We start from the raw sequence: 11,660 nt of genomic DNA, 5'->3' as shown, positions 1-11,660 counted from the left end.
TGAGGCTCACCTGGGCCCTCCTCAGGTTCGCTGGTGGGGAAACTGAGCCCCAGTGAGCTGTGGTCTAGCCACCAGCAGGGTTAGAGCCCACAGGCTGTCTCTGGTCAGTGGGGCGAGCATGGCCCACATCACACCTGCCACAGGTGAGCAGGTACCTTCTAGGGGCGGGGGCGGGGAGGGGGAGGGAGCTAGGGATAAACCACATTGCCACCCCCCATCCCCACTATCCTGTTTCCCTCTCAGGACACAGTGACAATTCAGCTTGGACTATTGGGGGAATCCCTCCACCCGCCTGCATCAGGTCGCCTGGGGGCCCCTGCTGGGGCATGGGTCTCCTGGTGACCAGGCCACTTCCCTTGTCCTCTGGATCTTTGAGTGGCCCCTGGGGGACAGTGCTGCCCCACTCTGTCATCCCACAGTGGAGCAGGACAGGACAAAAGCAAAGGTTTGTGGAAAGAGCCCCACCCCGTCCCATCTGGTCAGCCCCGCCCCATCCCATCAGCCCCGCCTTACCCCGGCAGATAGACCCTCCCTCTGCTCTGTTTATTCGCTTAGACATGGCCCTGTACCCTGCGTCTGGCCAGCGGGCTCTACGTGGCCGTCCTGTGGGCCACTCAGCGCAGTGCCTCTAGACCAGCTCTGAGGACCCCGGCTACGCCTGCTGCACTCACCAGATCCGGCCGCAGCGTCCGCCGCTGGGCACCAGCTCCAGCCCACCGCCCTGGCCCCATCCTCCTGGTCTCTGTACCAGGGCTCCACCCCGGGGCTGTCCAGGAGGTGCGGGGCGGCTGCCTCAGCCGAATCCTCCATGGCCCCAGGAGGCCGCAGGTCGGAGGGCTTGGGGTCGGCTGGTCTGGGGAGAGAGGACAGCGAGGGGTTCAGTGGAGCTGGGCAGGAGGGCAGAGAGCAGGGGTCTCCACTGTGCTGTGGGGACTCTAGGCCCCGGCTGACCCTTCAGTCCAGCTCTGTGAGGCCTGGGAGCCAGTCCCCTCCCCTGGTCCCCCCTCAGCCCTCACAGCCGCGGATCTGAGGGCTGTGTGTCGTTACACACACACTCACTCACATGCACACTCACATGCACCTCACCCTCTCTGTCATACACACACACACACAAATATAGCCGTGTTCACATGCACACACCCTCACCCACACACATTTACACTCACCCCCTCAACCTCTCAACCGCCCACACACCCTCACACACACAGCCTTGGTCACACCCACTCACACACACACACACACACACACACACACACACATACACCTCCACCCTCTTTCACATACTCCTACATACATACACACATGTGCACACAGATAAACACAGCCTCGCGTTTACACACCCCCTCGCATGTGCACACTCATACATTCCCACACGCACTCACATGGACACACCCTCACTCATGCCTGGCCCCTCAGTTGCATGCTGTTTGTGCTGCTCTCGCCAACCTCAGAGGCCCCAGCAGCCATGGGTCTGGCCCAGAGACCAGCCCAACCGTGAGGCTTCTCCTAAGCCCCTTCCCTGGCGACTTGGGGCTCAGGGTGTCCATCCCATCCTGGACAGGACATACAGGTGCCTCCCCGCCTGTGTGCGTGGACCCCAGAACCCTTACCCCATTCTCCCACAAGAGCTCTCCGGATGTCTCTCTTTCACCAGAAACCAACGAGTCGGGAGCTAGAGCAGCAAAGGTGGCAGTTGGTGCTTACAGCCACACCCCTTGACCTCTGCTCCGTCCTCACATGGGCCCTCCCTCTGTCCCTCTGTCCACAGCATCGCTCAGACAGGGGGAGCACCCGCTGCTCCAGGGTGGCCTCCCATGGACCTCAGTGACAGCATCTGCAAGGGCCAGGCTGCCACACAGGGTCACGCTCTCACGCCCCTCACCCTGCCTCCTGGGGGACACTTGACCCCTCATGTCCCCTGCAGGAGTTATTGTCCTAAGCCGACCTCTTGCCCCTACAGAGAGGACCAACACTCAGGCATGTGACACCCAGGACAGATCTGGGGAAGGGTGACCATCCACAGTGTGGGGTCCCACTGACACCCCCAGTCCTGAGGGAGTGGGCTTCTCCTGTTTCACTGGCCCGTGGCTGGCCACCACACCCCGCCCTTGGACTGCACGGCCTTGCTCCTCAGAGATGAGCCCAGGGGCAGCCGGGCAGCCCAGTGCCAGTGCCAGGGGTGACATCTGCTGGCAGGCCTGGGTTCAGGTGCCACAGTGTCCTTGTCCCCAGCTGGGAGATGCTGGTCATGAGGGGGCCATAGACTAGAAAGACCGGGCTCCTGGCTCCCACCTCCCAGCTGGGCTTGGTGCACAGTGGACCACGTGCAGGAGGCCAAGTCCTCACTGTCTGAACCAGGCACCAGGGGCTGGAGCGGGCATCCATCGAGTTACAACTGGCCCCACCGGCTCACCCAGCAGCCCTCTGTGGGGACCACAGCCTTGCTACCTGTCACCTGAGCTCTGACATCCTCCTCTGTGGAGTGGGCGTCTCAATACAGCATGCCACACTGACACTGCTGTGGGGGGACCCCTGCCCCTCCCAGGCAGGCCGACTTCTCCACCCACTGTGGGTGAGCACATCCCTTACAGGACGGGAAGAGGTCCTGGTCCCCACTGTGAGCTGCCCCTGAGAGGAGACAGCATCCAAAGGTGTTTTTATAAGGCCCCCACTGTCCTCCAGGGGACGCCGATACACAGTGACCCTGCAGGACAGGACAGTAGAACTGCTGCCCTTGCAGAGAGCAGCCCTGGTGGGCCGGGTCCCCGCTGGGCGACTCACCGTAAGGTCAGCAGTTTGCAATACCGAGCTGCTCCCCACGAAATGGGCGAGACTCTCTGCCGGAGGAAGAGCCGGTCCGTCCCCGCAGGGGCAGCTGCACACTGTCCTGCAGGACTGTGGTGAGCCAGCAGTGACCCCACGGCACTATCTCGCTGTCCGTGTTGATTTGAATCATCAGGTTCACAGGCGGTCGCCCGAGTGCCTGGCCCTGGTCTACCCTGAGTGGGCTGCGTATGAGAGAGCAGACACGCTGCAGACCGACAAGGGCCGGCCGTGGGAGAGGGGAGGTGGGCAGGACAGGAGAGGCACAGGGACAGAGGCTGGATGGGGCGGGAGGTCACAGGAGGAATATGGGGAGGGGGAGGCTCAGGCTGCACCTCCTGACTCGGCCAGAATGCCCAAGGGTGGCGGCAGGCAGGCTGGCGCCTCGGGGAAGGAGGGGCGGCAGCTGGGGGGAGGTGACATCCTGTGTGTCACTGGGTGACACAAGCCCCAGGGACACCACTGCTGGGGGCATGCCTGCACGTGGCTTCCGGCCTCCAGAGCTGAGGCAGCAAACCCTGGCTGGACACTCGCCTGGCCGGCATGGCAGAGCCCGCTGCGCAGAGCACGCTGGGAGCAGAGCTCCTGCCTGGGTCACATGGATCGGGGCTGAACCAGATGCTTGAGGGCTGACCCTCATCCTGGGCACATCTGCTCTGTGCCCCGCCCACCTCCACCTCCATTTCACCCACCCCCACTGCAGGCCACTACCCGCTGGCCGACCTCCCTGGCCCAAGGCTCCTGGCCTCAGAGCTAACTGTCCACCCAGCGCTCGGTCACGGGGCTTGCTGAGTCTGCCTCCAGCTCTGTAAGCTTGGGGAGCCCAGAACCCCCACTGCAGACGGGCATGGGGGTGTCACAGCTCACAGAGCGGGTACTCTGAAGCCAGGAGAAGCCAGGTGGCTGGGCCAGCCCCCCCATGTCCTCTCCAGGGACCCTTGGCCAGAGACCCCGGGTCACGTCACGGGTCTGTCTGCTGGTGGGTGGTGACCTCATGGTGCTGGCAGGGCAGATGCCGAGTCAGCACAGTTGCCGTCCCTCCCTCTGATGGCAGAGGCTGGGTAGCTGGGGGAGTCACACTGAGCCCAGGAGGCCAGTCCACTCTCCCTGTGCCCTTCGCTGTCCCTGCTGCTTCCCCAAACAGCCTCAGTGTCCAGTCCCCAGGGCCAGAGGGGGGCAAGGGCAGCAGACCCAGAGCAGTGTGTCAGGAAATCAGGGGCATGTGGGTTACCCCATCACCAGCCCGGTCACCAGCACTTACTGTTGGGTAACCAGCTCTTAACTACCAGGGTAACCAGCCCTGTTACCATCTCTGAAACTAGCCTGGTCCCCAGCCCTCCACCACCTTGGTTTCCCTCATGACCACCAGCCTGGTTACCAGCACGCCCTGTGGTCCGGCCTCAGGGCCCCGTGACTCCCCGCCCCAGCCCAAGTCGTCTCTGAGAGTTTGGGCAGAGAGTGAAAAGCAGAGACGGGTCAGATTGGGCGCAGTCCCAGTGCCCAGGAGGGGCCCCCACACCTGCTCTCCTGGCGGCTGCTGCTCGCAGGGCCTGCTGGACGGCAGGCCCGATGGCTGTCTGGCTCTGGCTGGCCGGCCACTGGGCTGAAGGGCCGCCCACAGCACAGCTGACTGCTTGCTGCCCCCGCCCTGCTTCCTGCCCCACTTCCTTCTGCGCCGTGCCGGTGGGCAAGCAGGCCAGCTCTGCCCAGGTTGATCATTAGCCCCCCCCCCCCACCGGGACTGGCTCCAGCCCTGCCCCTGTGTGTGCCTGCGGCCCAGGCCTGTGCTGCAGCCCCCAGGACCCCGCGTGGGCACCACATTTGGGGAAGTCCACCAGCTGCCAGCCCTCTGTCCCTGCCATGCTCAGAACTACTCTCTGTTCCTCTTCCCCTTACTGCGCACACCCTCTGCACACGGGCACTGTGCACACCCACAACATACCCGCTTGTACGCCCACAAACACGCCTGTGAACACACAGGCACAGACATACATGTATGTTCATGGGCACATGTCTGTCATGGTTATATGTGAACACATGTGCATGAATACACACACATGCACACAGACACAGAGAGAAGTGGTAAGTGTATGCACAGTGCACTAACAGATGTGTGCGTACACACAGATGAGCTTAAAACATGAGTCTAAGTGTACAGACACGCTGATGTGTGTGCTGTGAACCCATGTACACCTTGCACTAATACACACAGACACATGCGTGTGAGTAACAGACACTGCATGGTACACTAACACAGAGACACATGTGTGTGAATATCAGACACTGCATGGTGCACTAACACAGAGACACATGCATGTGAGTACCAGACACTGCACGGTGCACTAACACAGAGACACATGCATGTGAGTACCAGACACTGCACAGTGCACTGACACACACAGACACACGCATGTGTGCCTTTGTGTGCACACATAGGCACACATGTGCATGTACAAATAAACGTATACTCTGCGGGCACATGAACATTTCTTGTGTACATGCAGGCACCTATTCACATGTAAGCACATAGAAATACAAGCCCATGTGAGCAGACACACCCATGTGCATGCACACCCAAACACATGTATGTGCACACACAGGCACACGTGTCCACTGGCCCAATCAGCAGGGATGAGACCAGGGAGCTCTCTGTCCACAAAGCCTGATTGAGCAGCTACTCTGTCCTTCCCATTGGCCCAGGCTCTCGCCCACCTGCCTCACACCTCAGCCCCCACCCGCAACACCCTCCCGAGGCTCAGACAAGGGTGCCAGCCTCTGCCAGAGCTTCGCCAGGGACCTCCCGGTGAAGAACCACTTGTGTGCTCATTCCGCAGATGGAAGACCGAGGCTGGACCAGGCAACAGTCACACTGTGACCACCTGAGGCCGCGGGAGCTGCGGGCCAGGTGTTCTCAGCGGCCGCAGCAGCGGCTGTCCTGGAGAGCGCCTTGGCCAGGGCCGGCCCTTTCTGAGCAGCGCAGTGTTTGCTCGTACCCAGCTGCTTCCCAGGAGACCCAGATCCCTACTCCAGGCCCCCACCCCACCCCAGGTATCACATCCCCCTCCCCTCCTTGCCACCCCCTCCAACCACAGGCTCTCCAGGCACCCCCAAGTCACCCACAGCAGCTGCTCTGGGACAGCTAGCCCTCTCCGTGAGGCAGGATTCTGGAGAGTGAGGTGGCTGGAGATCCTGCAGGCTCCCTGCCCCGGCCTGTGTGCACCCCAGCTCTGCAAGTCCAGGGAGGGGTGCACCCACCTCATCTGCTGTGAGATGTGTTGGCAGAGGCCCTCCCCCCGCCGGGCTCCTGCCCCTAAAATGTCCTGGAGAGACCTCCTTTCCTGGCCATTGTCCCTGCGGCAGTCAGGACCCCATATCCTGTTTGTCCCTGCAGCTGGGCTTTCAGGCCTACGTGGGTGGGGGGGTTTCCAGAGGCCCATCCCCCCTCGGCTCTGTGCTGTGCAGTCCAGGGCCTCCCAGAGAAGGGGGGTCCATCCTCCACCCCACCCCACGCCTCTGTCTCTCATCTTTCAAATGACGAGGCTTGGAGATCTCGGAATGACTGTCCAGCTCCCCAAACTGTCCAGGGAGCCCTGCTGTCAGAGGACGGCTCAGGGCCAGTCCTTCTCATGCCCATGGTCGGGGCCCTGCCCGGAGCAGGTCACCCAGCCCCTCCAGAGGCCTCAGGAGGTGCGGCTGCTGGGGCTGGGAGTGGGCACCATGGGTCTCAGGAGAGGGGTGACAAAGCTCGAGCCAGGAGAACATGAGCCCCTGGCCGCTCCGCTCCCTCCCTCCCCCTAGCTGTGCCCTTAGCTGTCCCTGGAGTTGGGGTGGCCCCTGCTTAAGACACACCCTTCCAGGTGGGGTGAGGAGCCCTGTGGAGCCTGAACTCTGGGTGGAACCTGGTTTTGCTCTGGCTCACATGAGAAAATGGGGCTCAGAGCAGCCCCAGGGGACTGGGGTCTGAGCTGAGCTCCCAGCCCTGGGTCTTGGAGCAGCAGCCCACTCCAGCCCTGGGTCTCAGCTCCGTGCCCTCCACGTGGTGTTGGACCCTCAGAGATGACCTTCTTTGGTGACACCAGGAAGCCACCACCCAAGCTCCTCCTGGGATGTCAAACTGGTGGCAGAGCACCCATGCTTGGTTCCCCGGAACTGAGTGACCCCATGACTCCTGAGGGGGCTGTCTGCACGCAACAACCCCGCCCCCACCCCCAGCTGCTGTCAGTTACCATGGATTCAGTGCCTGCCCCTCATGGAAGCCCTGCCCACGAAAAGCCCCACCCATTCAGGACGCCCTGCCCACTCGTGACAGCCCCACCCAGTCACGGCAGCCCCGCCCTCTCACAGCTGCTGGAGCACACAGCCCCTCTCAGACAAGGACAAACACCGCCTGGGCCTGCCCCATCCTCACACGGGTTCCTGTGCCTGAGCCCATTGTTGCCGCCACGGTGTCCGTCCATCTCTCCGAGGGAGGGTCTTCCTCTCTCTCACTGCCCCTCCACTTTACCATGCACGAGGTCCTTCCCCAGTGGCCCATCTCTCCTGACAGCATGTCCAAAGGAAGTGAGAGAAGTCTCACCCCCTTGCTTCTAAGGAGCACTCAGGCCGTACTCCTTCCAGGACAGACTTAGGGTGGGGAGACCGTCCAAAGTGGTTTCTGCAGACACCTGGCCCCAGATTGCTCCCAGCCAGAGCCCTTGACCTCAGAGGCCGGTGGGGAATCGGGGCAGTGACTTGGGGAAGGAGGAAGGATCGGCTGCCAGTGTGCCACCTTGAGGTGTCTCTGGGGCAGTGATGGGGTGATGGGCTCACGAGGGCAGGGGCATTGAACCTACTCCCCAGAAAACTCCACCTGCGTCCTAAGACAACCATCCCCAGACTACAGGCAAGAGAGCCAAGGCTGGGACCCAGCCCCCACGCCCCGCAGGGTTAATCCCCAACAGGTCTGCACTCAGGAATGCAAAGGCCCTGGGGGACTGGACACTGTCCCATCCCACCCCCTTGGACTCTGGACTGGCCAGCAGCCCTGCCTCTGCCCCTGGGGCCCAGAGGGGGCCAGTAAGAATTTTGCTAGTCTCAGCGGAGTGGAGAAACAGCAGGTGGGCTTCGCTCTGCCCTTTGAGGGGCTGCTAAGCTTGTGGGAAACTAGACTGGAGAGACCATGGCATTCCCCACAGACGTCTGGACGTCTTCTCCTGGTCAACTCACTGACCAGTACCCACCTAGCTGCCTGTTGCCCCGAGGTGGCCTGTGTGTGGCTGCTGGAAGCTGTGTCCGGGGTTTCGGCACCAGCAGGGCCAGCCGGGTGGGCAGGCTTCGGCACAGCTTCCAGACTAGGACACACCAGGAAGAAGGAACAGGCACCTGTGGGATTCTCCCGAAACCCTTGCGAATAGCAGAGGCTCTCCTTCCCCTGGGGCGGCTCCACTCTGTCCCATGGGGTCGCTATGGGGTGAGCAGGGGTTGGGGGCGGTCTACTCTGTTCTCTCTAAAAATTAACTTCACTGCCATAGAGACCCCATTCTGATTCATGAACTGCCCCTGTGGGCTTCCGAGACTGTACCTCTTTAGGGGAGTAGACAGCCTTATCTTTCTGCTGAGGAGAAGCTGGTGGTTTTGAACTGCTGACCTTGTGGATCACAGCCCAATGAGCAGCCACTGTGGTACCAGGGCTCCTACAAGGCCCTTGTGAGAGGAACTCCACCCAGCAGCAGCGGCTGTATCTTGACCCCCCAACTTGTGCCACCAGGTCTCCCTAGTGTGTGGGACGGGGGAGGGCAGACACCCTGGGGGCGGGAGGCGGGGCAAGCATCTTAGAGAGCCGAGAGGCCCATCATGAGCCTTCCTGCCCAGCCCCACTGTGATGTGAACCCGGAGATGAGGGCAGGTCGGGCCAGGTGTATTAGAGGGGACCCTCTGCGCGTGGGGCGTGCAGTGAGGGTCTCAGCCTGGAGAGGGGAGGCCTTGAAGCAGCCTTCAGTGTGGATGACAACACAATGTAAGGACGCCCCCATCCTCACCACGGACCCACAGGGAGAAAGGCGGACGTCTCGGGATTTCCTCTTTCTTGGATCCACCGTCAATGCTCATGGAAACAGCAGCCCGGGGAGCAAACGACGTGCTGCCTTGGGTAAACCCACCACACAAGCCCTCTTTCAGACGTTGAGAAGCAAGGGCGTCACTTTGAGGACTGCCCCACATCATGGTATTTTGGTGGCCTCAGGCCATGGGCGGGGGGCGTGGACATGAGGGAGGCGGACTGGAGAAAAGGGTGTCTTTGAGGAATGGCGCTGGCCAAGCGTATCGACAGCCCCACACCCAGACTAACAACAACAGGCAGATCCTGCTCGGAGCAGTGCAGCCAGAATGTGTGTGCCAGACACGCGACCAGGAGAGACCCGAGCCAGAACCAAGCTGAGGGCCCGAGCTGACCCTGACCACAGGGGCTCGAGAGAGGGTTTCCAAGGTGGGGCATGTTTATGGGAGCGGAGAGCCTCCCCTCTTCTCCGTGAGACAGGTGGTGGGTTTGAACTGCGGGCCTCGGGGTTTACGGTCCAATGCTTACCCAACAGCAGCGATCAGGCCCTGGAGAAGAGCCTCATGCTTACTCAGCACAAACAGCCCCAAACAACACCAGGCAGGCCCTGGACAAGAGGGAGCGGCACGGTGGCCGCCACAGTGGGCACCAACGTCCCACTGCTGTGGGGGTGCTCGGGTCTGTAGTGCGTGGGGTCTCTAACTCCGTGTGAACCCCGACGTGAACTCGGCCTCCATGTAGTCCTTTGGAACCGTGGCACCTCACAGTCAACAGCATTGCCTCAGGCAGAGTAAGTCTGAAAGTGGGTTACCAAGGCCTGGTAACCAGGCAGGCTCGCCCTCAGGGACATGCTAGGGAGTGTCCTACTTAGAAACTGGGGTACCAGGGCCACCTGGCCATGAGTCCTACCCCAACCAGGGCACTCAGGGGTCCTGGAAGCAATCCTGTCCACATGCCAACAGTGGCCCCTTCCTCAGTCTGTGGCCCTGCCTGTGGCCATGGTGAACGGATATGTCCCCGACCCTGATTTCCAGACAATGCCTTTGCTTTCTGCCCTTAACATCCACAGCCCTACAGCTGTGGGTCCTTCCAACACCACGGGGCTTTCAGCTGGACGTCCCTCTCAACCGGATGACCGCTTCTGTGCTGCCGACATTAATAAAGAAAAACTCCCTGCCCTCAGCCAATGCCGACTGAGAGTGACCCTGCAGGGCAGAGGAGAACGTCTCTGTGATTCCGAGGCTGTAACTGTGGTTATTAAGTGCCTGGAGCCATAGCGGCCCCAGGCACCAGCGGAACCGGAGAGCTCCAGTCCTCGAAGCAGCAGGTGGCTTTGAATGGCTGTGAGCAGCCGGATGTACCATCACTGCCGGAGCCGGGCTCCTGCGACACCAGGCTGTTGGGAAGGGACATCTGGTCTGTCCTGACTCACAACAACGGTTCGTGCAGCCAAGGGAGCCCCGCCCGGTCCCACTTCGTGCTGACAACCTCCTGTGTCCAAGCCCCTGGCTGCAGCCACTGTGCCCATCCAGCTGGGGCTCTTCCTGGTTCCTGCTGCCCCTCTGTCTGACTGGGCTGATGCCACCAGACCTCAAGGCAATGAAGAGCATGCTGAAAACGCCGCACCTGGACAGTGACCGACGCAGCCACCCAGACACCAAGCGAGCCCATGCTGGTGGGGAAACGGTGTGGACAGAGGCCACGTGCCGCAGACCTCCCATCTTGGAACACCATGCTGTCACCAGAGGAATGCCTGCCCGCCATGACGGGTGCTAAGGACCAGCTCCGATACAGCTGGTCCTGCGAGAGCAAGACTCACAGGAAGTCCCCCAGGCCTACCTACGCTGGGGACAAAGCCACCACCCAAGGCCACAGGAAGGCTTCCCACATGACCCTCTCGCTGTGAGATGGTCCCTGGGCAGTGCCGGCGGTGGCAGGAGGGTCCCGTCACCCGGAAGCACGGCAGAGGAAAGGCCCGGTGCTCTGCGTCAGAAAAACCAGCCTCCAAGAGCCCTCCCGAGGGGACCCAGTTCGCTCTGGCCCTCAAGGGGTGGCCAGAGTGAGGCCCCGAGGCATATGTGGTCATTGTCAGAGCCCAGACTCAGCCGGTCCCCCTGTCCCCACCTGCCTGACCTCCATGGTGTCCACTCTGAACCCTGACCTCCAATATGGCCTCTGTGAAGTACAGAGGAGAGCTCATGGCACAGTGTCCCCAGAGCCCCCCCCAGCAGACCAGGGAAGGCCCGGAGCCCAGGCAGGCAGGGCCTGGGGGCAAGCAGAAGCCCAGTGGGGCTGGGAGGGCAGCGCGTGCATGGACACCATGGCCTGGTACCTCCATCCTTGGTCACTACAGCTCTGACCCAGGCCCGTCAGCCGGGGGCAGAATCCCCCCTCCCCTCGGGGCGCAGGAACTGCTCCATGCAAAACAAGGATGCGAGCAGAGCAGGCTGCCGGCAGCCGGACGGGCATCCGGGGCAAGAAGGCAGGAAGTGGTCAGCAGTTCCTCAGGTGGCGGAAAGGCTGGCCTGCACAAGGACTCCGGGCCGCGGCCTGCACGTCCATCACCCTGGAGCCAGGGACTCACTGACACACAGCCCTCCCCCTCCCATGCCATCCACATGCTCAGGGCGGGGGGCGGGGGGGCGCGGGGGATGCCCAGGTCCCAGTCAGGATACGGTCACTCACTGGTCACTGGACAAGCCACTTCCGGGATCACAGGAGGGGTACACAGATGGGGCGTGATGACGGGGAGAGGATGCACAAAAGGAGCAGGCATACGGGAGGCTGAGGGGGGCACAGAGGG

The 11,660-nt window shown here is 61.9% G+C and overlaps 1 protein-coding gene across 1 annotated transcript in view; it reads right to left on the bottom strand.

The window, feature by feature from the left end:
* SH3TC1 (SH3 domain and tetratricopeptide repeats 1) overlaps window positions 1-11,660 on the bottom strand; it is a 32,524-nt gene that overhangs the window by 20,051 nt on the left and 813 nt on the right. The window contains exon 2 of the mRNA XM_045289463.1: window positions 672-853. Within this exon, the coding sequence (XP_045145398.1) occupies window positions 672-853 (182 nt within the window). The remainder of the gene's footprint in view (window positions 1-671; window positions 854-11,660) is intronic.

Source organism: Echinops telfairi, unplaced genomic scaffold (assembly GCF_000313985.2).
Source record: "Echinops telfairi isolate 266 unplaced genomic scaffold, ASM31398v2 ScPeMD7_28;HRSCAF=97, whole genome shotgun sequence".
NCBI classification, from domain to species: Eukaryota; Metazoa; Chordata; class Mammalia; order Afrosoricida; family Tenrecidae; genus Echinops; species Echinops telfairi.
This window is presented reverse-complemented; position numbering and strand designations above follow the sequence as displayed.